The 26,131-nt window shown below is 39.1% G+C and overlaps 1 protein-coding gene across 3 annotated transcripts in view; it reads left to right on the top strand.

The window, feature by feature from the left end:
* Positions 1 to 26,131, top strand: part of MACROD2 (mono-ADP ribosylhydrolase 2) — a 1,985,215-nt gene that overhangs the window by 625,249 nt on the left and 1,333,835 nt on the right. For all 3 annotated transcript variants that reach the window (XM_067707453.1, XM_067707452.1, XM_067707451.1), the window contains exon 5: positions 19,096 to 19,212. In XM_067707453.1, coding sequence (XP_067563554.1) covers positions 19,096 to 19,212 — 117 coding nt within the window. The remainder of the gene's footprint in view (positions 1 to 19,095; positions 19,213 to 26,131) is intronic.

Here is a 26,131-nt window from a genome sequence, read left to right as displayed (position 1 = left end):
GAGGACGCCCTTGAATGAAAACTGAGTTGCATATTTTTTCTTCTCAAGCAAACTTACCAAATTAAAAAAAAAAAAAAGTGTTACTGAGCTGTTGAGGCACCAGCTAATACGTTCTCTGCCTGAAAATCCCTGTCATCTCTGATGGCAAATTTATGCTTAGTCAGAGCGTCTCTATGGACTTCCAGAGAAATATGATCCTCATTCTCTTCTCTGGGTCCTTTAGTAGCATTTACCTGAGTAAATCCAGCCTTATTGCTGATGGAAATATCCCTCCCTGGTGAGAACTGATGAAATATAAGCTATCCTAAGGTCAAATGGCTGCCAGACTGGCACATTCTAGATTCTTCTCCCTGCCCTTCCTTCTTTAGTCTGGTCAGTACTGCCCTGGCCCCTCCAGTGAAATGTCAGGAGTTTTACCAACTCTTGTTCCCTTTCCAATGTTTTGTCAGCTCAGAATTTCCTAGTCATTAATACTTCTCTAATGGTCAAAGAGAAGGTCCTCATCCAGAATTTCCAGGAACATTCTTCAGCTAAGTTAAAATATATGCCTACCACATTTAAAAATGGAATTAGGCTTCAAGTTACAGAAACCCCATTCCCCACCCCAGATACTAGCGTACACGAGACATATGCATTGGCAGAAACTGTTTTCTCTCCTCAAATGTGAAGTAGTTCAGGACTAATGTGACATCTCCACAGATGCCATCAGAGATTCAGGAACCTACCAGCTCTTCTTTCTACCATGCCAGTCTTTGTGCTCATGCTCACTATGATGGCTACTGAAGTCTGACCCAGTTTCAGTCTCATGCAGGAAGGTGGACGAGTGGGAAAGCCAGATAATCACCATCATCATCATCACCATCATCGTGATAATAGTATAAAAAGATCTATGGGAGTAAGCCGTCTGTAATGAGCTTTCCTAGAAGCTCACACAATGGCTTCTCCTTCCACCTAAATTGGTTACACCTATCTTTTTCATCTTTGAAAGAGCTGATGGCAAATTATAGATTTTAGTTGGTCATGTAGCCACCCCAGTCAACAGAGGGATTCTGTTAGTAGGGAAAATGAAAACTGATAGTGTGTAGGCAACCAGTAATCCACGTCAAAATGACATTTTCTTGATCAATATTTTTTTTTAAGAGATAGCATGGATACATGGAAGGAATACTGAGTTAGGTCGTAAAATAATTTCTTTACCATGAAATTAGCATCAACTAAATATATCTTTATCATAATCTGAGTAAGATTTTAATCAACTGGACTTTCTTACTCTCAAAACTAATTATGATGACACAGAGCTCATTAATTCATATTTTTTCCAAAAAAAAAAAATGGGAGGTCTATTGTAACTATTTCTGAGAAATAGTCTCTTATCCTCACTTGGGAATTCAGGTTCTACAGGAGAAACAAAAATCACTGTTTCTTGGGTATCTGCACAATTAGTTAGGTCTTAGATTCTAGGAGATTAGAAGTGTCTCCTGATTTTTATTTTTATTTATTTATTTATTTATTTATTTATTTTGTCTCCTGATTTTTAAAGATCAGTCACTAAACTTTTGGATTAGAGATGAAGACAGTTAGGTGTCCCATAGGTAAAAATTGCTCCAGGTTCCTGGGCTGAGAAACGTGTAAATGTTTATTCTATTACATTTACCATTTTCTCCTGGGATCACAGTCCAAGTCTCATCCTCAAATTGACTGGAAAGATCAGGAGGTTCATAACAGAAGTTAATTTTTAAGTCAGCTCAAGGCTGTTTCAAATCACTGAATTCCTCGTATCTGTGAAGCTTCAAGATGTGGATCTTCTTGTTGTTGCATTGTATTTTCTCACAGATATTTCTTCTCTTCCCTAAAGGGAACACTGATGCTGTTCAGTACCTGACACATAAATCTTTCATGCAGGCTACAGGTAACCTCTAATGGAATCAGCTTTTCACCTGATTACTTCAACTATATTGTCTTTCTTTCCCAAGAGTTTAGGACAGCTATTTAACCTTATTCCTTTGGGTCTTCCCTTGAGAGTAGATTGTTGTTTTGTATTTTTCCTGATGATAATGGCTAAGTATACCAGTTAGCTCTTTCTGTGTAATAAACCACCTCCAAAGTTTAGTGGCTTAAAACACCAACTATTCATATAACTCATAATTCTATTGGGTTCACCGTAAGCTGGGCAGTTCTTCTCGTCTTAGCAGGGCTCACTCATGGGTTTGTAGTCGGTTGCCAGGAAAGTTAGTGCTGGCTAGTCTAGGGTGGCCTCAGTTTGTTTCTGTTCCAGGTGGCTTCTTATTTTTCACCAGGCTGGCCTGGGAGCTGAGCAGGGTTCCAAGTGAGCAGAAGCGTGAAAGGCTTCTTGAGACTTAGGACTAGAACTGGCACAGATTCACTTCTATCTTATTCTACTGGCCAAAGCAAGATATAAGGTCAACCTAGATTCCATCTCATGATGGGAGAAGCTGTAGAGTCACACTGCCAAGGGCATGAATACAAAGATGGGACTAGTTGCTCTGATTCTCTGTGCATCAATTGTTGTGGTAGAAAGATCTACCACACTAAGATTCCTTAAGCACTTATGCAGGCTAAGCTAAGCACTATACAAATGTCACCTCATTGAATTCTCATAAGACTCCTACAGGGTAGGAACTAATATTATACCCATTATATAGATGCAGGAACATCTAAGTGATAGCAACTGGCAGTTTGGTTCTGGAGCACTCTTAATCCCCACCTCTGTTGACTCCAAGTTTTTTAAATTGTCCACCTCTTTCAATACAAATTTATTGAGTGTGCACCTATATGTGTGTTTACTTATAAATTATATACAAGTACTATTGTCCATCTATATGTTAAAAATCAGTAAATTTGAACTCCATTCTTATCTGTTTAGATAAAATTTATGACTGTCAATAAATGTTTGAATATATTCTTCCATTCCCTGTATGGACATCTTGTGACCTCACTTTGGAGGCCATGCACCTAGGACCTCTTCATGCCCAAGGCATTTCATGATCATCATACCTATCTTTGAGTGAAGCAGTGTTTAATCAAAATCCTACTTGGTACTGGATTTCAGTTCTAGTTCCTGTTAATATTGCTGGCTCTAAGTGCAAACTGTTATGCAGTGAACAGTCAGATTACTCACCATAGACCAAACTACTCACCACTCTCGGGAGCTCTGTTAAGAAAGCAAGATAGTATGGAGGAATGATTCTCAAAGTTCTCAGATGGCTGTGTGCATCTATATTACCTGTGGAAAATATTAAATGGAGATTCTAGGTCTCACTGCTAGACAGACTGATTCCATGGATTTGGGGTTGGGTCCAGGAATCTGTATCTTTCTCAGACTCCCCAGATGATACTTTGAGAGCCATAAAACTTGAATTCATATCTGCCACAGGGAGATGATTCTGGGTGCCTATTTTTGCACTTATTGAATTATTTCAGCTATAAAATTGGAAAAGTTAAAAAGTCCCAGCCCACCTTGCAAAATTGTTTTAATAATTAAATTTGAGGTGGTTTTGTCAAAGGTCTTTAAAAATGTAACACATTAACATGTGAAATATACCCAAAAGTTTTGCTGATCTATTAAAAGACGTATTCTCCGTACTAAAATACTCTACATATTGTCAACTACATTTTATTTTGGTTGGTGAAAACCTAGCTCTGGGCCTTTCTTTTCTAGTCACTTGGTTCCCAAGGGAAGGGACTATGGTTTATACTTCTTTGCATGAATGGCAGTAGGAGAGAGTAGGGATTAAGAACTCAGACTTTTAAATTTAGGCAAACACGGGCTCCGACCCCAGCTACGACATAATCTTGCACTAATTCTTTAACTTCTACTTCTTTATTTGTCAGTCATTCTAGTAGATCCTACATGTACAAATTTTTATGTTGATTAAATGTAATAGCATAACCAACATTTATTGCCTACTTCCTACGTACGTGCCAGGCCTTATTCAAAGGACCTGTCATGTAATAACTAATTTCCTGACAAAACCCCTGTGATTTTGAATGAGGGTCTCCAATTTACAGATGAGAAAATCAGAACATAGGGAGCTAGAATGGCAGCACTAGGACTCAAACCTCTGCCTCCAGAATCATCTTCTTTCCACTTTGCAATACCACCTCTCATAAGGTGAAAGCTTGTAAGTCACTTTGCACCCTGGAAGGCACTTGGTAAATCCTCGAAAGATGTGACGTATTATTATCATTATTGGATTCCCCTCACAGCTTCTTGAAGAATGCTGTGTACAAGGTAGTTTAATAAATTTATGTTGATTTGATTTAGAAAGAACTCTGTTGTATCCTCTTGAGCTTCTAAGGGATATATTCAATGAGAGAGCCTCTTATTTTCAGGCTAATATGATTTGTGTGGCAGCTTTTAGATTAAGTTACTGTCTTTTATTTACAGAAGAAGATTAAATGAATATGTGCAGATCTAAGAACTTCAGAATCCCCCTTGCTAAACACTGTTTAGAAAATTGTCTTTGTAAGACAAGGGAGAGACCTCATAGGGCCAATTTCTAAAATAACTGGATTTCACTAAATTGTGCTTTTAGCATTTTTTAAAACATGTATTTAGAACTCTTTCCTGGTTCTTTTTTTTTGCTAGCTGTTGCCTTCACTAGTCCACCGTATCTGAGGGATTCCTATTCAGTGCTCTATGGCTTTCTTTTTCCTCCCCTATTGTCAGCATCAGTTTGTTCATTTGTGTGTAAAATGGGGAGCTTTACCTGAGGAATGCCAGAGAGGTGGCTTGGAATCCATGGGTAAAATAAATCCTAGGTCAGAAAAATTGATGTCGTTTCATGTCCCATCTCTTTTGACTTTATTTTAGCTATTTAAATAGTGGGATAAGACTATCCTATAAAACATTCCCAAAGTCTAAACAACAAGGTAAAATTGACAAAAGTGAAAAATAATTTCCCCCAGGCACAGCTGAAATCCATCTTTCTACCCCACCCTCACTCAGATGGTCTAATTCTCTAGGCTATAGTGTAAGAAAACTCAGCTAAGATGGCCTAATTAATAGGCTTAGGTCTTCTGAATTTAGCCTTTGTTAGGTTACTATAGGAAATATGCTGGGAATTAAAGGCCCTTGCCATAGTTAACCATCTGCCTGCAAGCATTCTGGCCTGGCTGTCAGGATGGTAAGTGACAGGTGTGTCAGTACAGCAGAAAGCCTGGTCTTTGGAAGAAGCTGCAGCCAGACCCCTGGGAGTCCTGATGAAGAGCAGCCCTGTGGGTGACCTCAGTGTTCACTCCACTCCTAGCTGACCATACCACGGGCAGTTTTGAGGCAGTCCTCAGCCTTTATCTTCTACTAGTCTGGTTTTGATCACAAAGTAGGAGGAACAACTATTTGAGTTAATGGGACAGGCTGGCTTTGGTTCACTGAGACCTGAGAGTCCAGCATGATAATGGGCATACAGAAGGAAATGAACATGGCCCAGATAACATGTTCGTTCTAGTACTAAAATCTGAATATTTTGCATAAAAGTTTAAAAAAATAATCAGCCGGAATGAAAATTACCATTGTAGTATTTACAACAGATGTAAATGTATTAGTCAAGGCAAACTGCTGTCACAAACATTCCAAAATCTCTGTGGCTTTGCATAATAAAAGTTTATCTAATACTGATTCACCATCCAGTATGGGAGGTGGGGATGGGGTGGAACTCTGCTCCACAGAATCATTTAGGGATTCAAGCACTTGCCATGTGGTTGCTGTACCGTCTCCTGGGGCATTGGAGTCTTGACCTGGAGGCTCTGCATCCAGCCTGCAGACAACAGGCAGACCAGGCAGAGGGTGTGTGCAGGGATTTTAGGGATTGGAATAGAAGTAGTTACATCACTTTTACTCATACTCCTTTAAACAGAACACAATCTCATGGCAACACATAACTAGAAGGGAGGCTAAGAAAGTGCTGTCTAGCTATATGCCCAGGAAAAAAAATAATAAATGGGCTTTGGTGACCTATGTATTTAAGGACTGTAGTTTTCTTTTTGCCTATAGGATATATATTTGGTAGGCCAAGAGGCAAAGATAGTCTTATCTCTCTGGAAAATTATGTTCAACTTTCAGACTTTTGATCTTGGACTTTTTTTTTTTTTAATTGTAATTAGGTTCAGACATTTTGGGTTGGAGTGAATACATTGTGTGTCAGCATGAATGTTGACTGTTGGTCCTCCATCTCCTCTCACCCTGGGGTGGGGGAGATGGAAAAAGTGCTACTGTGTTGAATCTCGCATCGGCCACTATTGAGCTTGTTACCTTTTCAGCCTGACCCTAAGTGAAACTAAAGGAGCACTTTTTCCAGCAGGCTGCACCAGACCTGCGAGAAGTGGATGACTTTTCAGATTCTGTGAATTGTTAACCCTTCTAATATAGAAGCTCATCATTAGAGCTGTGACTATAACCTTGTGGCTGTGTAATTACTTTACTTTTTAACTTCTGATTCTTTGGCTTTAAAATAACCTAACCACTTCTTCAGTATTATTTTTTAAAAAAAGCTAGACTGCTTTTCCTCTCAGATTTAATTGCATTTAATTCAATTGTATTAAACACATACAAAATGTCAGTTACTGAGATAGCTGGGGATCTACAAGAGAATAAGCTACCTCCTGTGCCCTCAAGGAGCTGATAGACCAAGGGAGGAGACACACATTCTGCTATTTATGTAATAGCTATAAAACAATTTATAAGTATGGAATTAGTGTATAAACCAGAATATTGTGGGAACATAAAGAGACACTACTGTGTCCTATAAAGGTTGTGAATAGTTTTTTAGAGGAGAAAACATTTGAACTAGAAGTTGAAAAATGAGAAAGACCTTGCTCGGCAGAAAAGGAAAGGGGAGGCGTAGCTAGATATCCTTGGTAGAGAGTACTATGCAAAGAAATCATGGTGTGTTTAGGGGATCGTGAGGATTTAGATGTGGCCAGATCAGATGTGTGAGGAGAAAGAATGGAGTGATATGAGGTGGGGAGGGCAAATTGGAACCACATTTGTGAAGGGCCTAAAAGACCATATTTTGGAATTAAGGGTTTTGTAATGTGAATATGGGGAATGGCAAATATTACTTTAGTAGGGAAGTAATAAAATCAGATTTTCATTCTAGGAAAATAAGTCTAGCAAAATAACTGATAATAGATTACAGAATTTTAAACTCTCATATTGAGTTTGTGCATATATAGTCTTTTTTTTTTGTCTTTCAAAGACATAACAATACTTTTAAGCACAGAATTGATACAATTGATATTACCACTGACGTTTTCTCTCATACATTTTTTTTCCAAAGGGCTACAAATATAGCTGTGAAATCATATGAGATCATGTTTTAACCAATCAAAAATGTGTACACTTCCAGCTTCTGATAATGACAGCTTGTATCAGACTAGCCATCCCACCAACAGTATACACAGATTCTTGGCAAATACAAAAGCAATAACAAAAAGTATTTACTGGCACTAGAGAGCAACTAAAAGCAGGCAATCTCCTGAAAGAAGGAAACCATACTGGGTGAAATCTACATTTAAATAGCTTTGACCCGGAGGGCTCCTTCTACCCTACCTGGCCCGTGGCTGATGGAGCTCAAACCAAAAGCAACAGGTTTATTGGCTATAGGAATCATAGAACTGAATCAGATTTATCAGAATGACTAGGAATTGAGATAAGGACTCCAGAACAGGGACAGTCACAGAGGGGGAACCCCCAAATCTATAAATAAATACCTCTTTAATCCTTGGCTAAGCCTTGAGCTGTGCTTGTGCAGGGAAAGACTTCACGGAGACGAGGAAGAAAACAAAAGCTGGAAGCCTGAACGCACTGCACAGAGCATTCATCATCTTCTCACTGTAGGGATATAGAGTTTAGAATTTTACTCCCGCAGATTAGAGGGAGTTGCCAAACAACTTGGGATTTCCACTGAAACCCCCGAAGGTCCATGCTTTAGGAGTAAAGACAACATCCAAGGACTAAGGGAAAAACTGAAATAGAGCAGCCTTAACAAAGCCTAAAACTAAGCCTCCTTATTACCTGGCAGTCATGTAACTACCTGCTGGGATAAATTTCAATACCATTTGGAGAAAGAAAATAAAATCTAAAGACTCCCCAACATATTCACAATGTTCATATGCCATCAGCAATTATTAGACATGCAAAGAAATGAGAAAATGTGACCCAGAGTCATATGAAAATCAGTCAATATAAACAGATTCATAGCTAACCTAAATATTGAAATTAGCAGATGGGGGACTTTAAAATTACTATGTGAAATCTGTTAATGCATTTACATGAAAAGATGGATATAATGGGTTAAGAGATGGGAAATTCCAGGAGTGATATGAAAACTGTAAGAAGAAGAACCGAATGAAAATCACAAGAACTGAAAAAATAAAATATCTGAAATTTAAAAAAAATCTATGAAACTAATAGTACATTTAACATAACTCAGTAATAAAAAAGACAATAAAAATTAGCAAAAGACATGGACAGACACTTCCAAAAAGAATGTATATAAATGGCCAATAATCACTTGGCAAGATACTTAACACCATTAATCACCAGGGAAATGCAAATTGAAATCACGAGATACCTCTTTATGTCTATTAGGACTGCTAAAATTAAATAGGCTGACAACACCAAAAGACTGCTAAAATTTGAACTCTCATACGTTGCTGGGGGTATATGTAAATTGGTATAATCACTTGGGAAAACTGTATGTTAGTTCTTTAAAAAGGAAAACATATACCAACCCAGCAATTTTACTCATAGGTGTTTGTCCAATGGAAATGAAAACATATGGCCACAAAAGGATTTGTGAAAATGTGAAGATTTATTCATAATAGCTAACAATATAAATACTCCAATATCCATTCACAGATGAATGGATAAAGAAATTATGGTATATTCAATAATGGAATATTACTCAGGAATGAAAAGGAATGAAGTACTCTATTAATACATGCAACAACACAGGTGAATCTCAAAAAATATGCTGAGCAAAAGAAGCTAGCCCCATCCTCCATCTCTTATATGAAGTTTGAGATTATATAATAGGCAACACTTAGCTAAGGTGGCTGAAGTCGGAACATGGGCTCCCTCTGGGTGGTGCGAGGGGAAATTGGATGGAAAGGGTACAGAAGAACTTTTGGGGTTGATGGAGACACTGTATCTTTATTGGCATCATTGCTACATGAGTATATACATTTGTTAAAACTGATCAAAACTGCACTTAAAATCTGTGCATTTGATTGATTGCATGTACATTATAACTCATAGACAGAATTGATGGGAATTAAAAAGTAATGTAATATAGTGGTTCAACATGCCCCATGCAAGAATTGAGGTGAGGCTGCCTGGAATCAAGTCCCAAAGGCAGTGAGCTGTAGCAGTTAAGAGTATGGATGCTCCATTAGACAGGCCCTGGGTTTTGAAATCACCTTGCCAATATTTTGGGAATGTAGGCAAGTTACTAACCTCTTCTAATCTCCTATAAAATGGAGATTATAAAATTCGTGTGTACCTTATATGGTCGTCCTCAGTATAGTGCCTGGCACATGGATGCACTCAGTACATTTAAGCTGTAGTCATTATTATTAAATAACTTCAGCTAGACTTTCATTGCCCTAATGCAGTCATGAATGCCGGTATAACCATGAAGATTTTGAAAATCAGATATTTACAAACTGCATTAGGCTGCAATCTAAATAATTCAGACAATATTTAACAGCATATGATTAAGTATGCTATCAAATCCTATTTTAGTTATCCATTTCAAACTAATGATCTCTTTGCCAAGAAAAAAGTATTCACTTTAAAATACTCTTCTTGATGCTCTTGTAAAAAAAATTAAACATAGAGAAATTAGGACCTAATTTTTTTTCTTAACAGTTTCACCTTCTGTTTCCCATCCTATAATCACTTTTTATGTTTCGGTGCCTATCTTTCCAGTACACATACATGCATATGTGTATAAGTGTGTATGTGTACAACTGTAAACAAAATTGTGACTCTACATAAAAAAAATATATAATATATATACATATATATTTTATACATTTTAAACCTAGCATTTCACTTAGAAATCTTTTCATATTTAGTACTGACTCTATTTACATATAAAATTGGCCTGTTCTTTTTAACAACTACGTAATAGTTCACAAAGTAAAATTGCTATGTGAAAGAGTGAACAAAATTTATCAATCACTTTTGTAAGAGAAAAATTATATGTGTGTGTATGTGTATAACCAGTAAAAGAGTGAACATCAGAATCTTGAAGAATTCTCTAGGTGGGAGGGCAAATGGTAGTTTTCATATTCTTCTTGCTTCTCCATATTTTTCATTTTTATATAAGAAAAATAGTTACGTTAAAATTTACACAAAACTTTCATCTAAGGAGTTTAAGATAATAACTACCACCAGTGGGGCACATACCATTGTATTAAACACTTCGCTGGTGCTTCTCAGGCATTATACTATACTGTGATGTAGTAAAGCCCAGATGAGCTTGTTTCCCTAGGAAACTTGTTCAGCCAAAAGTGATGTTTCCACGCCAGTTGGTGGTAGCAGAGGCCATTAGACAGGTTACATGTCCCTCAGTGACAACTTCCCACTCATTATCCAGCTTTCTCACAAAAATATTAATAATAATAATAAGACAGTGATCAATTACATGGTGTTGTGGACTGTGGGGGTGTGTGTCTTCAGACCGCTAATATATCTTGGTCTGTTTTCTTTTCTTTTTTTTTTTTTTACATCTGTATTGGAGTATAATTGCTTTACAATGGTGTGTTAGTTTCTGCTTTATAACAAAGTGAATCAGTTATACATATACATATGTTCCCATATATCTTCCCTCTTGTGTCTCCCTCCCTCCCACCCTCCCTATCCCACCCCTCCAGGCGGTCACAAAGCACCGAGCTGATCTCCCTGTGCTATGGGGCTGCTTCCCACTAGCTATCTATTTTACGTTTGGTAGTGTATATATGTCCATGCCTCTCTCTTGCTTTGTCACAGCTTACCCTTCCCCCTCCCCATATCCTCAAGTCCATTCTCTAGTAGGTCTGTGTCTTTATTCCTGTCTTACACCTAGGTTCTTCATGACATTTTTTTCCCTTAAATTCCATATATATGTGTTAGCATACAGTATTTGTCTTTCTCTTTCTGACTTACTTCACTCTGTATGACAGATTCTAGGTCTATCTACCTCATTACAGATAGCTCAATTTCGTTTCTTTTTATAGCTGAGTAATATTCCATTGTATATATGTGCCACATCTTCTTTATCCATTCATCCGATGATGGACACTTAGGTTGTTTCCATCTCCGGGCTATTGTAAATAGAGCTTCAATGAACATTTTGGTACATGACTCGTTTTGAATTATGGTTTTCTCAGGGTATATGCCCAGTAATGGTATTGCTGGGTCATATGGTAGTTCTATTTGTAGTTTTTCTAAGGAACCTCCATACTGTTCTCCATAGTGGCTGTACCAATTCACATTCCCACCAGCAGTGCAAGAGTGTTCCCTTTTCTCCACACCCTCTCCAGCATTTATTGTTTCTAGATTTTTTGATGATGGCCATTCTGACTGGTGTGAGATGATATCTCATTGTAGTTTTGATTTGCATTTCTCTAATGATTAATGATGTTGAGCATTCTTTCATGTGTTTGTTGGCAGTCTGCATATCTTTTTTGGAGAAATGTCTATTTAGGTCTTCTGCCCATTTTTGGATTGGGTTGTTTGTTTTTTTGTTATTGAGCTGCATGAGCTGCTTATAAATTTTGGAGATTAATCCTTTGTCAGTTGCTTCATTTGCAAATATTTTCTCCCATTCTGAGGGTTGTCTTTTCATCTTGTTTATGGTTTCCTTTGCTGTGGAAAAGCTTTGAAGTTTCATTAGGTCCCATTTGTTTATTATTGTTTTGATTTCCATTTCTCTAGGAGGTGGGTCAAAAAGAATCTTGCTGTGATTTATGTCATAGAGTGTTCTGCCTATGTTTTCCTCTAAGAGTTTAATAGTTTCTGGCCTTACATTTAGGTCTTTAATCCATTTTGAGCTTATTTTTGTGTATGGTGTTAGGGAGTGATCTAATCTCATACTTTTACATGTACCTGTCCAGTTTTCCCAGCACCACTTATTGAAGAGGCTGTCCTTTCTCCACTGTACATTCCTGCCTCCTTTATCAAAAATAAGGTGACCATATGAGCATGGGTTTATCTCTGGGCTTTCTATCCTGTTCCATTGATCTATCTTTCTGTTTTTGTGCCAGTACCATACTGTCTTGATTACTGTAGCTTTGTAGTATAGACTGAAGTCAGGGAGCCTGATTCCTCCAGCTCTGTTTTTCGTTGTCAAGATTGCTTTGGCTATTCGGGGTCTTTTGTGTTTCCATACAAATTGTGAAATTTTTTGTTCTAGTTGTGTGAAAAATGCCAGTGGTAGTTTGATAGGGATTGCATTGAATCCGTAGATTGCTTTGGGTAGTATAGTCATTTTCACAATGTTGATTCTTCCAATCCAAGAACATGGTATATCTCACCATCTACTTGTATCATCTTTAATTTCTTTCATGAGTGTCATAATTTTCTGCATACAGGTCTTTTGTCTCCTTAGGAAGGTTTATTCCTAGATATTTTATTCTTTTTGTTGCAATGGTAAATGGGAGTGTTTTCTTGATTTCACTTTCAGATTTTTCATCATTAGTGTATAGGAATGCTAGAGATTTCTGTGCATTAATTTTGTATCCTGCTACTTTACCAAATTCATTGATTAGCTCTACAAGGTTTCTGGTAGCATATTTAGGATTTGCAATGTATAGTATCAAGTCATCTGCAAACAGCGACAGCTTTAGTTCTTCTTTTCCGATCTGGATTCCTTTTATTTCCTTTTCTTCTCTGATTGCTGTGGCTAAAACTTCCAAAACTATGTTGAATAAGAGTGATGAGAGTGGGCAATCTTGTCTTGTTCCTGATCTTAGTGGAAATGCTGTCAGTTTTTCACCATTGAGGACGATGTTGGCTGTGGGCTTGTCATATATGGCCTTTATTTTGTTGAGGAAAGTTCCCTCTATGCCTACTTTCTGCAGGGTTTTTATCATAAATGGGTGTTGAATTTTGTCGAAAACTTTCTCTGCATCTATTGAGATGATCATATGGTTTTTCTCCTTCAATTTGTTAATATGGTGTATCACGTTGATTGCTTTGCGTATATTGAAGAATCCTTGAATTCCTGGAATAAACCCCACTTGATCATGGTGTATGATCCTTTTAATGTGCTGTTGGATTTTGTTTGCTAGTATTTTGTTGAGGATTTTTGCATCTATGTTCATCAGTGATATTGGCCTGTAGTTTTCTTTCTTTGTGACATCCTTCTCTGGTTTTGGTATCAGGGTGATGGTGGCCTCGTAGAACGAGTTTGGGAGTGCTCCTCCCTCTGCTATATTTTGGAAGAGTTTGAGAAGGATAGGTGTTAGCTCTTCTCTAAATGTTTGATAGAATTCGCCTGTGAAGCCATCTGGTCCTGGGCTTTTGTTTGTTGGAATATTTTTAATCACAGTTTCAATTTCAGAGCTTGTGATTGGCCTGTTCATATTTTCTATTTCTTCCTGATTCAGTCTTGGCAGGTTGTGCATTTCTAAGAATTTGTCCATTTCTTCCAGGTTGTCCATTTTATTGGCATAGAGTTGCTTGTAGTAATCTCTCATGATCTTTTGTATTTCTGCAGTGTCAGTTGTTACTTCTCCTTTTTCATTTCTAATTCTATTGATTTGAGTCTTCTCCCTTTTTTTCTTGATGAGTTCAGCTAATGGTTTATCAATTTTGTTTATCTTCTCAAAGAACCAGCTTTTAGTTTTATTGATCTTTGCTACGTTTCCTTCATTTCTTTTTCATTTATTTCTGATCTGATTTTTATGATTTCTTTCCTTCTGCTAACTTCGGAGTTTTTTTGTTCTTCTTTCTCTAATTGCTTTAGGTGCAAGGTTAGGTTGCTTATTCGAGATGTTTCCTGTTTCTTAAGGTAGGATTGTATTGCTATAAACATCCCTCTTAGAACTGCTTTTGCTGCATCCCATAGGTTTTGGGTCATCGTGTCTCCGTTGTCATTTGTTTCTAGGTATTTTTTGATTTCCTCTTTGATTTCTTCAGTGATCACTTCGTTATTAAGTAGTGTATTGTTTAGCTTCCATGTGTTTGTATTTTTTACAGATCTTTTCCTGTAATTGTAATCTAGTCTCTTAGTGTTGTCATCAGAAAAGATACTTGATACAATTTCAATTTTCTTAAATTTACCAAGGCTTGATTTTGGACCCAAGATATGATCTATCCTGGAGAATCTTCCATGAGCACTTGAGAAAAATGTGTATTCTGTTGTTTTTGGATGGAATGTCCTATAAATATCAATTAAATCCATCTTGTTAATGTATCATTTAAAGCTTGTGTTTCCTTATTTATTTTCATTTGGATGATCTGTCCATTGGTGAAAGTGGGGTGTTAAAGTCCCCTACTATGAATGTGTTACTGTCTATTTCCCCTTTTATGGCTGTTAGTATTTGCCTTATGTATTGAGGTGCTCCTATTTGGGTGCATAAATATTTACAACTGTTATATCTTCTTCGTGGATCGATCCCTTGATCATTATGTAGTGTCCTTCTTTGTCTCTTCTAATAGTCGTTATTTTAAAGTCTATTTTGTCTGATATGAGAGTTGCTACTCCAGCTTTCTTTTGGTTTCCATTTGCATGGAATATCTTTTTCATCCCTTACTTTCAGGCTGTATGTGTCTCTAGGTCTGAAGTGGGTCTCTTGTAGACAGCATATATATGGGTCTTGTTTTTGTATCCATTCAGCCAATCTGTGTCTTTTGGTGGGAGCATTTAGTCCATTTACATTTAAGGTAATTATCGATATGTATGTTCCTATTCCCATTTTCTTAATTGTTTTGGGTTCGTTATTGTAGGTCTTTTCCTTCTCTTGTGTTTCTTGCCTAGAGAATTTCCTTTAGCATTTGTTGTAAAGCTGGTTTGGTGGTGCTGAACTCTCTCAGCTTTTGCTTGTCTGTAAAGGTTTTAATTTCTCCATCAAATCTGACTGAGATCCTTGCTGGGTAGAGTAATCTTGGTTGCAGGTTTTTCTCCTTCATCACTTTAAATATGTCCTGCCAGTCCCTTCTGGCTTGCAGAGTTTCTGCTGAAAGATCAGCTCTTAACATTATGGGGGTTCTCTTGTGTGTTATTTGTTGTTTTTCCCTTGCTGCTTTTAATATGTTTTTTTGTATTTAATTTTTGACAGTTTGATTAATATGTGTCTTGGCGTATTTCTCTTTGGATTTTTCCTGTATGGGACTCTCTGTGCTTCCTGGACTTGATTAACTATTTCCTTTCCCATATTAGGGAAGTTTTCAACTATAATCTCTTCAAATATTTTCTCAGTCCCTTTCTTTTTCTCTTCTTCTTCTGGAACCCGTATAATTCGAATGTTGGTGTGTTTAATGTTGTCTCAGAGGTCTCTGAGACTGTCCTCAGTTCTTTTCATTCTTTTTTCTTTATTCTGCTCTGCAGTAGTTATTTCCACTATTTTATCTTCCAGGTCACTTATCCGTTCTTCTGCCTCAGTTATTCTGCTATTGATCCCATCTAGAGTATTTTTAATTTCATTTATTGTGTTGCTAATTGTTGTTTGTTTCATCTTTAGTTCTTCTAGGTCCTTGTTAAATGTTTCTTGCATTTTGTCTATTCTATTTCCAAGATTTTGGATCATCTTTAGTATCATTATTCTGAATTCTTTTTCAGGTAGACTGCATATTTCCTCTTCATTTGTTAGGCCTGGTGGGTTTTTAATCTTGGTCCTTCATCTGCTGTGTGTTTTTCTGTCTTCTCATTTTGCTTATCTTACTGTGTTTGGGGTCTCCTTTTTGCAGGCTGCAGGTTCATAGTTCCCGTTGTTTTTGGTGTCTGTCCCCAGTGGCTAAGGTTAGTTCAGTGGGTTGTGTAGGCTTCCTGGTGGAGGGGACTAGTGCCTGTGTTCTGGTGGATGAGGCTGGATCTTGTCTTTCTGGTGGGCAGGTCCACGTCTGGTGGTGTGTTTTGGGGTGTCTGTGGACTTATTATGATTTTAGGCAGCCTCTCTGCTAATGGGTGGGGTTGTGTTCCTGTCTTGCTAGTTGTTTGGCATAGGGTGTCCAGCACTGTAGCTTGCTGGTCGTTGAGTGAAGCTGGGTGCTGGTGTTGTGATGGAGATCTTTGCGAGATTTTCGCCGTCTGATATTATGTGGAGCTGGGAGGTCTCTTGTGGTCCAGTGTCCTGAAGTTGGCTCTCCCACCTCAGAGGCACAGCACTGACTCCTGGCTGCAGCACCAAGAGCCTTTCATCCACATGGCTCAGAATAAAAGGGAGAAAAAGTAGAAAGAAAGAATTAGTATAAGAAGAAAGAAAGAAGGAAAGAAAGGAAGGAAGAAAGAAAGAAAGAAAAAGACAGAAAGAAAGAAAGGAAGAAAGAAAGGAAGAAAGGAAGAAAGGAGGGAGGGAGGGAGGAAGGGAGGAAGGAGGGAAGGAAGGAAAAAAGAAAGAAAGAAAGAAAGGAGGGAGGGAGGGAGGAAGGAAGGAAGGAAGGAGGGAAGGAAGGAAAAAAGAAAGAAGATAAAGTAAAATAAAGTAAGATAAAATGTAATAAAGTTATTAAAATAAAGAATAATTATTACGAAAAATAAAAAAAAACGGATGGATAGAACCCTAGGACAAATGGTGGAAGCAAAGCTATACAGACAAGATCTCACACAAAAGCATACACATACACACTCACAAAAAGAGGAAAAGGGGAAATAATAAATCTTGCTCTCAAAGTCCACCTCCTCAATTTGGGATGATTGGTTGTCTATTCATATATTCCACAGATGCAGGGTACATCAAGTTGATTGTGGAGCTTTAATCCGCTGCTTCTGAGGCTGCTGGGAGAGATTTCCCTTTCTCTTCTTTGTTCTCTCAGCTCCCAGCGGCTCAGCTTTGGATTTGGCCCCGCCTCTGCGTGTAGGTCGCTAGAGGGCGTCTGCTCTTTGCTCAGACAGGTCGGGGTTATAGGAGCAGCTGCTTCGGGGGCTCTGGCTCACTCAGGCCGGGGGAGAGGGAGGGGCACGGAGTGCGGGGCGGGCCTGCGGCGGCAGAGGCCGGCGTGACGTTGCACCAGCCTGAGGCGCTCCGTGTGTTCTTCCGGGGAGGTGGTCCTTGGATCCCGGGACCCTGGCAGTGGCGGCTGCACAGGCTCCCCGGAAGGGGGGTGTGCATAGTGACCTGTGCTCGCACACAGGCTTCTTGGTGGCGGCAGCAGCAGCCTTAGCGTCTCATGCCCGTCGCTGGGGTCCGCGCTGTTAGCCGCGGCTCGCGCCCGTCTCTGGAGCTCCTTTAAGCAGCGCTCTTAATCCCCTCTCCTCGCGCACCAGGAAACAAAGAGGGAAGAAAAAGTCTCTTGCCTCTTCGGCAGCTCCAGACTTTTCCCCGGACTCCCTCCCGGCTAGCCGAGGTGCACTAACGCCCTGCAGGCTGTGTTCACGCCGCCAACCCCAGTCCTCTCCCGGCGTTCCGACCGAAACCCGAGCCTCAGCTGCCAGCCCCGCCCGCCCCGGCGGGTGAGCCGACAAGCCTCTAGGCCTGGTGAGTGCCGGTCGGCCCTGATCCTCTGTGCGGGAATCTCTCTGCTTCGCCCTCCGCACCCCTGTTGCTGTGCTTTCCTCTGTTGCTGTGCTCTCCGCCGCAGCTCCGAAGCTTTCCCCCTCCGCCACCCGCAGTCTCCACCCGCGAAGGGGTTTCCTACTGTATGGAAGCCTTTTCTCCTTCACAGCTCCCTCCCACTGGTGCAGGCCCCGTCCCTATCCTTTTGTCTCTGTTTTTTATTTTTTCCTTTGCCCTACCCAGGTACGTGGGGAGTTTCTTGCCTTTTGGGAGGTCTGAGGTCTTCTGCCAGTGTTCAGTAGGTGTTCTGTAGGAGTTGTTCCTCGTGTAGATGTATTTCTGGTGTTTTCTGTGGGGAGGAAGGTGATTTCCGCGTCTTACTCTTCCGCCATCTTCCCCTCTCTTCCGTCTTGGTCTGTTTTCACAGCCCAGATTACTATTACTCTCTCTTTCTGTCTTCTAACCCTTTGTTTCAGAGTCTTGCATTTCTTCTGTGTCCAAGGGCTCATTCATTAACTACTAAATTATGTGCATATGGTCTTGTAGCCCTCCAGCTGTGTGCTCGGCCCCAATCTAGTCAAGTAAAGTTTTAATTTTCAGTGGCATCAGGTGTGCATTTTCAAAAGGTGATTCTCACTGTGAAGGGCAGACATGAGGTAGGGGCAGGGATGAGAGCCAGAGGGCTGATGAGACCCTGTTTTGGGGAGAGGCAGAGCCTGCTCGGTTAGCAGAGCTGCAGCAGGAGCAGTGGAGATTTTGTTTTCATCCATGTCAAGTGAGTGAAGGGTGGTCTTCCGGGTGTTTTTCAAGACCTAAGCTAACCTCACCCCTCATTTAGCCCCCGGTCAGGTACCCTGCAGACACCTACTGCATTTGTGTCGTGCCACTGAGGGCGGAGGAAGTTAGAGGTCTCGTTCTTACTTTGACAGCTTCACTCTCAGTTTTGCAGTGACTGCAGATGTTCTAGAGCCCCTTTCTCAGTTGCTTCTCGACGTTTCTTTCTTCTATAACCTGTGGTGTGTCAGAGGCAACAGTTACCACCTCGGACATAGAATTGTTAGCATTTCTTCCCAATTCTGTGTTAGGTGACATGGAGTTGATAGCTTGAAATGGACGTGGTGGAAATATTTACCCAATTGAAGTTGGAAAAGGATACAAATCAGGGCTCCCCCACCTCTAGAGAACCTGTTGTTTAACATTTAGCTGCACACGGTTTCTGTAACCCTTATGCTTCTGCTCACCACACAAACCAAAGGGAGAGAGAGAGAGAAGAAAAACATGTTTAAGGGATTGAATACCATGGATTTTCTTCCATGGGACTACGGTGATTTCTAAGAGGAAAAACTTGAGTTCCTTTTCTTTCCCTATGCGAAGTTTTGCATTTATTTCCAAAAGGCCAAATATAGGCTAACTTTCTTCTCTCTCCTCCAGTGGACGGCTGTATTCACAGAGCAGCTGGCCCCTGTTTGGTCGCTGAATGTCGTAACCTGAACGGCTGTGAAACTGGACATGCAAAAATCACGTGTGGCTATGACCTGCCTGCAAAATGTGAGTACAGCTCTTTTGAACACTTTCAAAATCAGATGAGCACTCTTACCTTGTTCTAGTCCTCAAGTGGGTAACTGGAAGAGGAAGTGGTAGCAGTGGTATTTAATTGAATGTACTTTTATTAAGATTTTGTACACGGTAATGAAATGTGTTTTCCAAATACGTCTCCGAGTATATAAATGTGCGATGTTTAATTGTAGGTGATTTTTGCTCGGATCTTTGACAGAGGGTCTCTGAAACAGAGAAATAAAAATATGAGCATAGTATACCTTATAGTATTTAAGTGCCGTGGAGTGACAGCTTCTAGAAATGATGGCAATTTCTTATTCCTTGTTCAGGTTTCTTGATTGTGGATGTGTTTAGAGCAAAGGAGATCAAAGTGATGTATTGTATTTTCAGCTGCCATGTAAAGGCTGATTGGCAATTACAGCCGAGGCATCTGTCACACTTGGCTTTCAGGAAAAGCCATTGGAATGTGGTTGTCAGAGTGAGAATGTATTTGCTCTTTGAATGTGGAATGGTCAAATTTTCCATTATATTTGAATGGAGAGAAGTATTGCATTTGATTGACCTTGTTGCTTAGTCGTTTAGCCAGCTGGGTGGGGTGATGTGGAGTAAAAATACTGAAAGAGAAGCTGGTTAAAGGAACAGATTTTTTTTATCGCATAATCTGGGGTTGGGGGGTGGAGGTAGAGGGTTTCATTGCACCATTAAGTCATGCATTGATTGGAAATTGGGAAACCAATTAGTTGTTTATTCCATTCACCTGCTTTATATGATACCTCCTGGTGAATACACTTTTTGTAAAAGTGAAGCTGATTTTTTTTTTTTTTTTCTGTTTTAGTAGTGGAGAATATGTGACTTAAAAATCATGACATAATCTTTGGGCTCTGTATAGACAGGTTGTATAAAAATGAATTTGTTATGGATATGTGTGAGTGGAGAGGTAGTGTGTTCTATTTTAAAGTGTGTTTACATTTGAAGATTTTTAGTAAACAGTAATATATTAAAATGGTATTTTGCTTTGTAACATTATAATACTGCATTCTGTATACCTTACGGTGTGTTGCTAGTGAAAGTGTATCCACTATATACTGTTTAATTTTTCCTTTAATGACTTCTCATTTTTCTTTTCTTGTTAGTGTTTTTACCTTGTGTGAAAGTCAAATCATGGGCCAAATGGCCCTCCGTCCTACTTGGAATATATATTTATGTCAAATAAAGTCCCTTGTGTGTAATGGTGTTTAGAGCACCTCTCCCTCTGACTCAGAGGCGCTGAGTGTTAAAGGTGGTTTCCCTTTCCAGGATTATATGGCTCCGTGTTTACCAAGATTGGTCATTCTTCCTTCTTACCACCATACTACCTCTGTGATATATAATAGTTGACAGATTCACCCTGAGGACAAGCAGATGATTGACGATTTTCAGATTTAAGGTGTCTGTCCTTAAACCTAGTCTCCTCTTGATTCACTACTTTCTTTCTCATGAATTAAAGCACAAATCAAAAATGTTTCAACTCTGAAATTTCTGAAGACAGCTAACCTCAGAATCATTAAATATGACCAAATAAAATGGTGGCTCTGCTGTATGGATTGACACCACGGTGATTTTGTTTCATGCGCTTGCCCCTGTTTGACATCCCTTTGTATGAGCTTCCTTTGATCGTCATTCAGCTCAGTTCAGGGCTGTTGAAGGCTTGTACACCACCAGGCACTAAGGTACAAAGATCAATCTATACCTGTGCTTGAGAAATTCCACGATTGGATTTCCTGGGCAGCCTGGGGCAAGTGAGTCTTTGTGTGACAAGGACTCTAGCCATGGAAAGTCAATCCACAGAACTCAGTACAGAATCTGTGTGAGCTGAGATACTGAATCAGATGACACACATTCAAGTCACTGTGCACCAGCCCACAGGGCACGTCTAGTAAAAAAATCATCCAGCAGGATAGAAATCCCCAGACTAGAATGGCAGTGCCATCTCAAGAAAGTCACAAACATGGAGTATTTGTGACTAGATCTTGGTATTTCTCTATGTTTAATGAGATTAATGATTTATATTAAAAACATAAAGAAAAGCAATGAAAGCAATAAGGAATGAGTAATAATAGCTTACATTTTGCATACCACTTTGTAGTGTGTCACAGTACTTTCACAAAGCCTTGTATTTTAAATTATATTTTATAAACACTGTGTATGTTCATTTTCCCTTTTCCTATCCCTGAGAGATCTTTTTCTTTCTCATCAATTTGGTTCATCCATTTCAGACTCATTAGCAATCCACAGATGTGCTTTTGTAGAGAGAGAATGAAAAGGGAGCTCATTACATACTGTTTGGGTCATTTTCCCCCTCCATATTGAATAATTCCATGACAGTTTGACAGCAGAATCTAGTTCCTATTTGTCCTCTGTGACAGCGGTTTTATCATTTAAGGTACTAAAGCCAGCCATCCAGTCACCAGTGATAATATCTTCGCGCATCAGCAATTTGTTTGGAAAATGCTGTTGTCTGGGTTACAGACAAACTTGGTAATTTTGGACTGGTCTTTGCTTTTTTCATGCTTGCTAAATTAATTTATTCATAAATGCTTGTATTTGAATTACTTATACTTAGAGTCTGTATTCTGTGATTCATCATGATCAGTGGAATGATAAGCCTCAAAGATTTAGTGTTTCTTCACTGCTTGGATATTTTGAATGATGTCTTTTGATGTGGAATAGCCGATCATTCTTTTCAGAAGTAATCTTAAGAGTGGAAAGAATATTGGCCAATACTTCACTGAAGGCTATTGGTAAATAAATGACTTAGAAAGTGGACTAAGGACTGTTTATACAATTTGATCTTTTGGTGTGTTCTCTTTTACAATATTAGATGTTTTTTTGGATTCGTAATAAAATTTAGATTTCTGTGGAGTTTTAGAAGCTTGTCAACCTGTTGAATGTTTCTATTCATGCTCTCGTCATTCTACCGGAGGGTCAGCTTCATGTGGGTGAGGGTTGTCTGTCTCAGTCATGATCCTAATGTCAATATCTAGCATATGTGCTGAATTAATGAATGAGTGATCAAATGAATTGTTTCAGACATTTTCACCTGGCAAATAGATTTTTGCCTGTTGCTTCTACTTCTAATTCTTTCCCTCCTTCACTCCACTCTGCCCAGTCCTGTAGATTAATATTCTTAAGTCCAGAGTCCCTGTAATTGTCCACAAGGCTCTAGACGTGTGACCCCCTCTACCTCCTTCTGTCCTCTCCCTCACTCACACGGGCTGCTTTGCTGGATCTTTAATGCCTTTGCATCAGTGTTCCCTCTGCCTGGAATTCTAGTCTTCCAGACACCTGCGTTGTTTGCTCCCTCACCTACGGTACTTCAGATCCTTGCTCAGGTGTCCCCTCAGGTGTCATCCTAACCAACCTATTTTTAATTGCTCCTCTGCTTTATTTATAATTGCTTATTTATAATTGCTTATTTTGAATGTTAACATTCAAATACACAGTATCATTTACTTATTTATTTTGTTTATTGTCTGTCTCCCCATACCAGAATGAGGGCAGAGCTTTTTTTCTGCATCTTCTTCATTTATTGTTGGAAAAACTACTTAGAAAAATGTATGATTTAGAAAAATGCTTAGAAAAATACTTGACACATAACAGGGGTTCAAAAAATATTTGTCGAATGAATGATAAAATCTAACTCTACTCCTCTCCAAATCCTTCAGTGGGTTTTTCCTCAAACACACACTTGTTAACCTGATTATCTTCGGCCTTCCGTGATTTACTGTTCTGTCTTGAGCTACTTACAACCTTTTATATGATCTGAATTGCTCAGAATGGCATGTCTGTACATGGGCTCTGTATTGGGGGCTTTCTAGAAAATTCTGTCTTTCTTCCTTTCTACTTGTCTTCCAGACTCAGCTCAGATATCACTTCTGCCATAAAACAACTCAACTAAAAGTGCCTTCTTTTGCCTCAAGATCCAGAAAACTGCATGTTAACGTGCTGAGGGCCCTTTTTACTTACTACGTTTTATTGTTGTATATGCAAACTTTCCACCTTTCTAGAAGTCCCTTGTTTATAATGTATACTAGCGAAATATCTATCAAATGAATTAGTTGTTAAAGGTGAAGATTGGTTTATAATTGTTGGTGGGGGGGACGTAAAAAAACGTATATTAATATTTCTAAGAAATTATTAAATCAGTGATAGATATCCATTGTGGTTTATTTTTAAAATTTTATTTATTTTATTTTTTGGCTGCATTGGGTCTTCGTTGCTGAGTGCAGGCTTTCTCTAGTTGTGGCAAGCGGAGGCTACTCTTCATTGTGGTGCACAGGCTTCCCATTGCGGTGGCTTCTCTTGTTGCGGAGCATGGGCTCTAGGTGCGCGGGCTTCAATAGTTGCAGCATGTGGGCTCAGTAGTTGTGGCTCACGGGCTCTAGAGCACAGGCTCAGTAGTTGTGGCACACGGGCTTAGCTGCTCTGCGTCATGTGGGATCTTCCCCAACCAGGGCTCGAACCCCTGTCCCCTGCACTGGCAGGTGGATTCTTAACCACTGTGCCACCAGGGAAGTCCCCCATTGTGTTTTTTAAATCCTATTTTAACGTACATCTAATTCCAAAGTCTCTTGTCTAAGAAATTTACTCTTTTCTTAAATTGAAATATAGTTGATTTACAATGTTGCCTTAGTTTCAGGTGTACAGCAAAGTTATTCAGTTATATATATATATATATATATATATTCTTTTTCAGATTCTTTTCCATTATAGGGTATTACAAGATATTGAATATAGTTCCCTGTGCTATATGGTAGGTCCTTGTCGTGTATTTTATATACAGTAGTGTTTATCTGTTAATCCCAAACTCCTAGTTTATTACTGCCCCCAACCCTACCGCCCTTTCCCCTTTGGTAACCATAAGTTTGTTTTCTATGTCTCTGAGTCTATTTCTGTTTTGCAGATAAGTTCATTTGTATCATTTTAAGAAATTTACTCTTAATGGACCTTCTCCTAAAAGTGAACAAATAAAAATAGGAAGCCATATCAACTTTACTTGATGATTTTCAGCGTAGCTCACATGTCTATTCTACTTCTTGAGAATGCTCCACTTTTAGGCTTTAGGGCCGAATAGTCATCAAAGATAAGTGGAAAATATGTTAAATTTGTGTATATAAAATGGTGGAACCTGTTTCTTTTATTCCTTCTATTTAATCTTTGTAAGACATCAAAGGGTAATATTAGCATCCAACTCACAGTTTTTTATTAATCATTTGAAAGGAAACTCTAGGGTGAGAGACCGTAGCATAACATGTTTGAATATCATAGAGTGGTGGGAATCAGAATCCTTATTTTATTCCCAGGTGCAATAATAATCAGATGATAGTAGCTTAAACGGTACTGTTGATAATAAGTAGTACTTCTCTTGTACCTCTTGTACCCTTCATCAAGAAATCGTAGTACTTTGAGACATTAGCTCATTAGTCCTTTTGAAATTTCTAAGAGGAACTGACATGGCAATATTTTCTTCCAACACAGAGAGAAATTCAGGTACAGAGAGGTTAAACCTGTTGCTCACAATAGCAAACTAAGTCTGTATTAGAGACACGGCAGTGACCAAGTAAGTTTTCCTGAGATAGGGAGAGAGTCCGTGACAAGTGTTGGCCAGGCCTGCTGCCTGTTTTTGTAAATAAAAATTTATCAGAATGCAGCTGGGCCCATTTGTTTACATATTGTCTATGGCTACTTTGATGTGACAGAATTGAATGGTTGCAACCAGGATTGTATGGCCACAAGCCCAAAACATTACTGTCTGGCCAACAGATAGTTGGCCAGATAGTAATGAAAATTTGCTGAAAAAGTTTGCCAACAGCTGGTCTATGACAATCCTTACTTTTTATAAAGGAGGCAGCTGAGATTTATAGAGGTTAAATATTTATTGAATTTTAATGAATGTATGTGACTTACTCAGATCACTACTGACAAAAGTGAGATTAAAATACCTGCCATCTCTTTCTTGGGACAGCCCTTGCTTCTGTTGCCTCAACAGAACATCACTTTGGGAGGATGACCTGAAGCCTTTTAAATCTTTCAAATTATAAGACCACCTTGGGGAAAAAAATGCCTGGGAAAAAAATGATCATTTTTCTCAACAGGGTCAGAATTGGAAAACGAATAAGTCAAATCCCTGAAGGGACAGTTAATTCAAACCACCAGAGTATTAGGCGATACATCTTTATTCCTTGCTTCCTCCAGTGGTGTTAGTCAGTGTACTGAAAGGGAGCCTGTAGTCCTGAGGAGATTCAGTTTCTAGAGTAGGTAACTCATAAGATGGCTTTGAGTTAGTTCTCTGCAAAACACTGCAAAACATGACCTGATTTCAGCCACCGTGGCTCCCCCAGCAGGTGTCTGATTGTGAAGGCAGTGGAGAGGGCATGCTGCTAAGAGTGTGACTGCCAGTCTCTGATGGAAACCTGAGGGCCCTCATGAGCCCCTTCCAAAATTAAATGACTTACATTCCATCAAAAGAAAAATGGCTTTTGAAGAACATAAAAGCACCTTCCTTCCTGAAGAGAGAGATGAGAGTTTTCCTCCTAAAATCAACTCTGATTGGCTCATTTCCCTTAAGTGCTTTAGGAATTTAATTTCTATCTGAATCTATTTCTTTATAGTCACCACCCCTTTCATTTATATTAAGGGGTTTTGTATAGTTTGTCTCCTTAGTGATCCCCATGATGAGTGTGGAAAGTGAGAAGGACAGAAGGTTCTCATCATGGGCTACCTGGAAAAGCAGCAGCAACATCTCCTGGGAACTGGTTAGAGATGTAGACTCTGGTGCCCCACCCCAGACCTACTGAATCAGAAACCCTGTGGTTGGACAAGCTCTCATATGTTTCAGTGTGAGAACCATGACCTACACAGTGGTGTAATT

Source organism: Pseudorca crassidens, chromosome 15, assembly GCF_039906515.1.
Source record: "Pseudorca crassidens isolate mPseCra1 chromosome 15, mPseCra1.hap1, whole genome shotgun sequence".
Lineage (NCBI taxonomy): Eukaryota > Metazoa > Chordata > Mammalia > Artiodactyla > Delphinidae > Pseudorca > Pseudorca crassidens.
The sequence above is the reverse complement of the archived record's forward strand: the minus strand, read 5'-3'. Positions and strand labels throughout refer to the sequence as shown.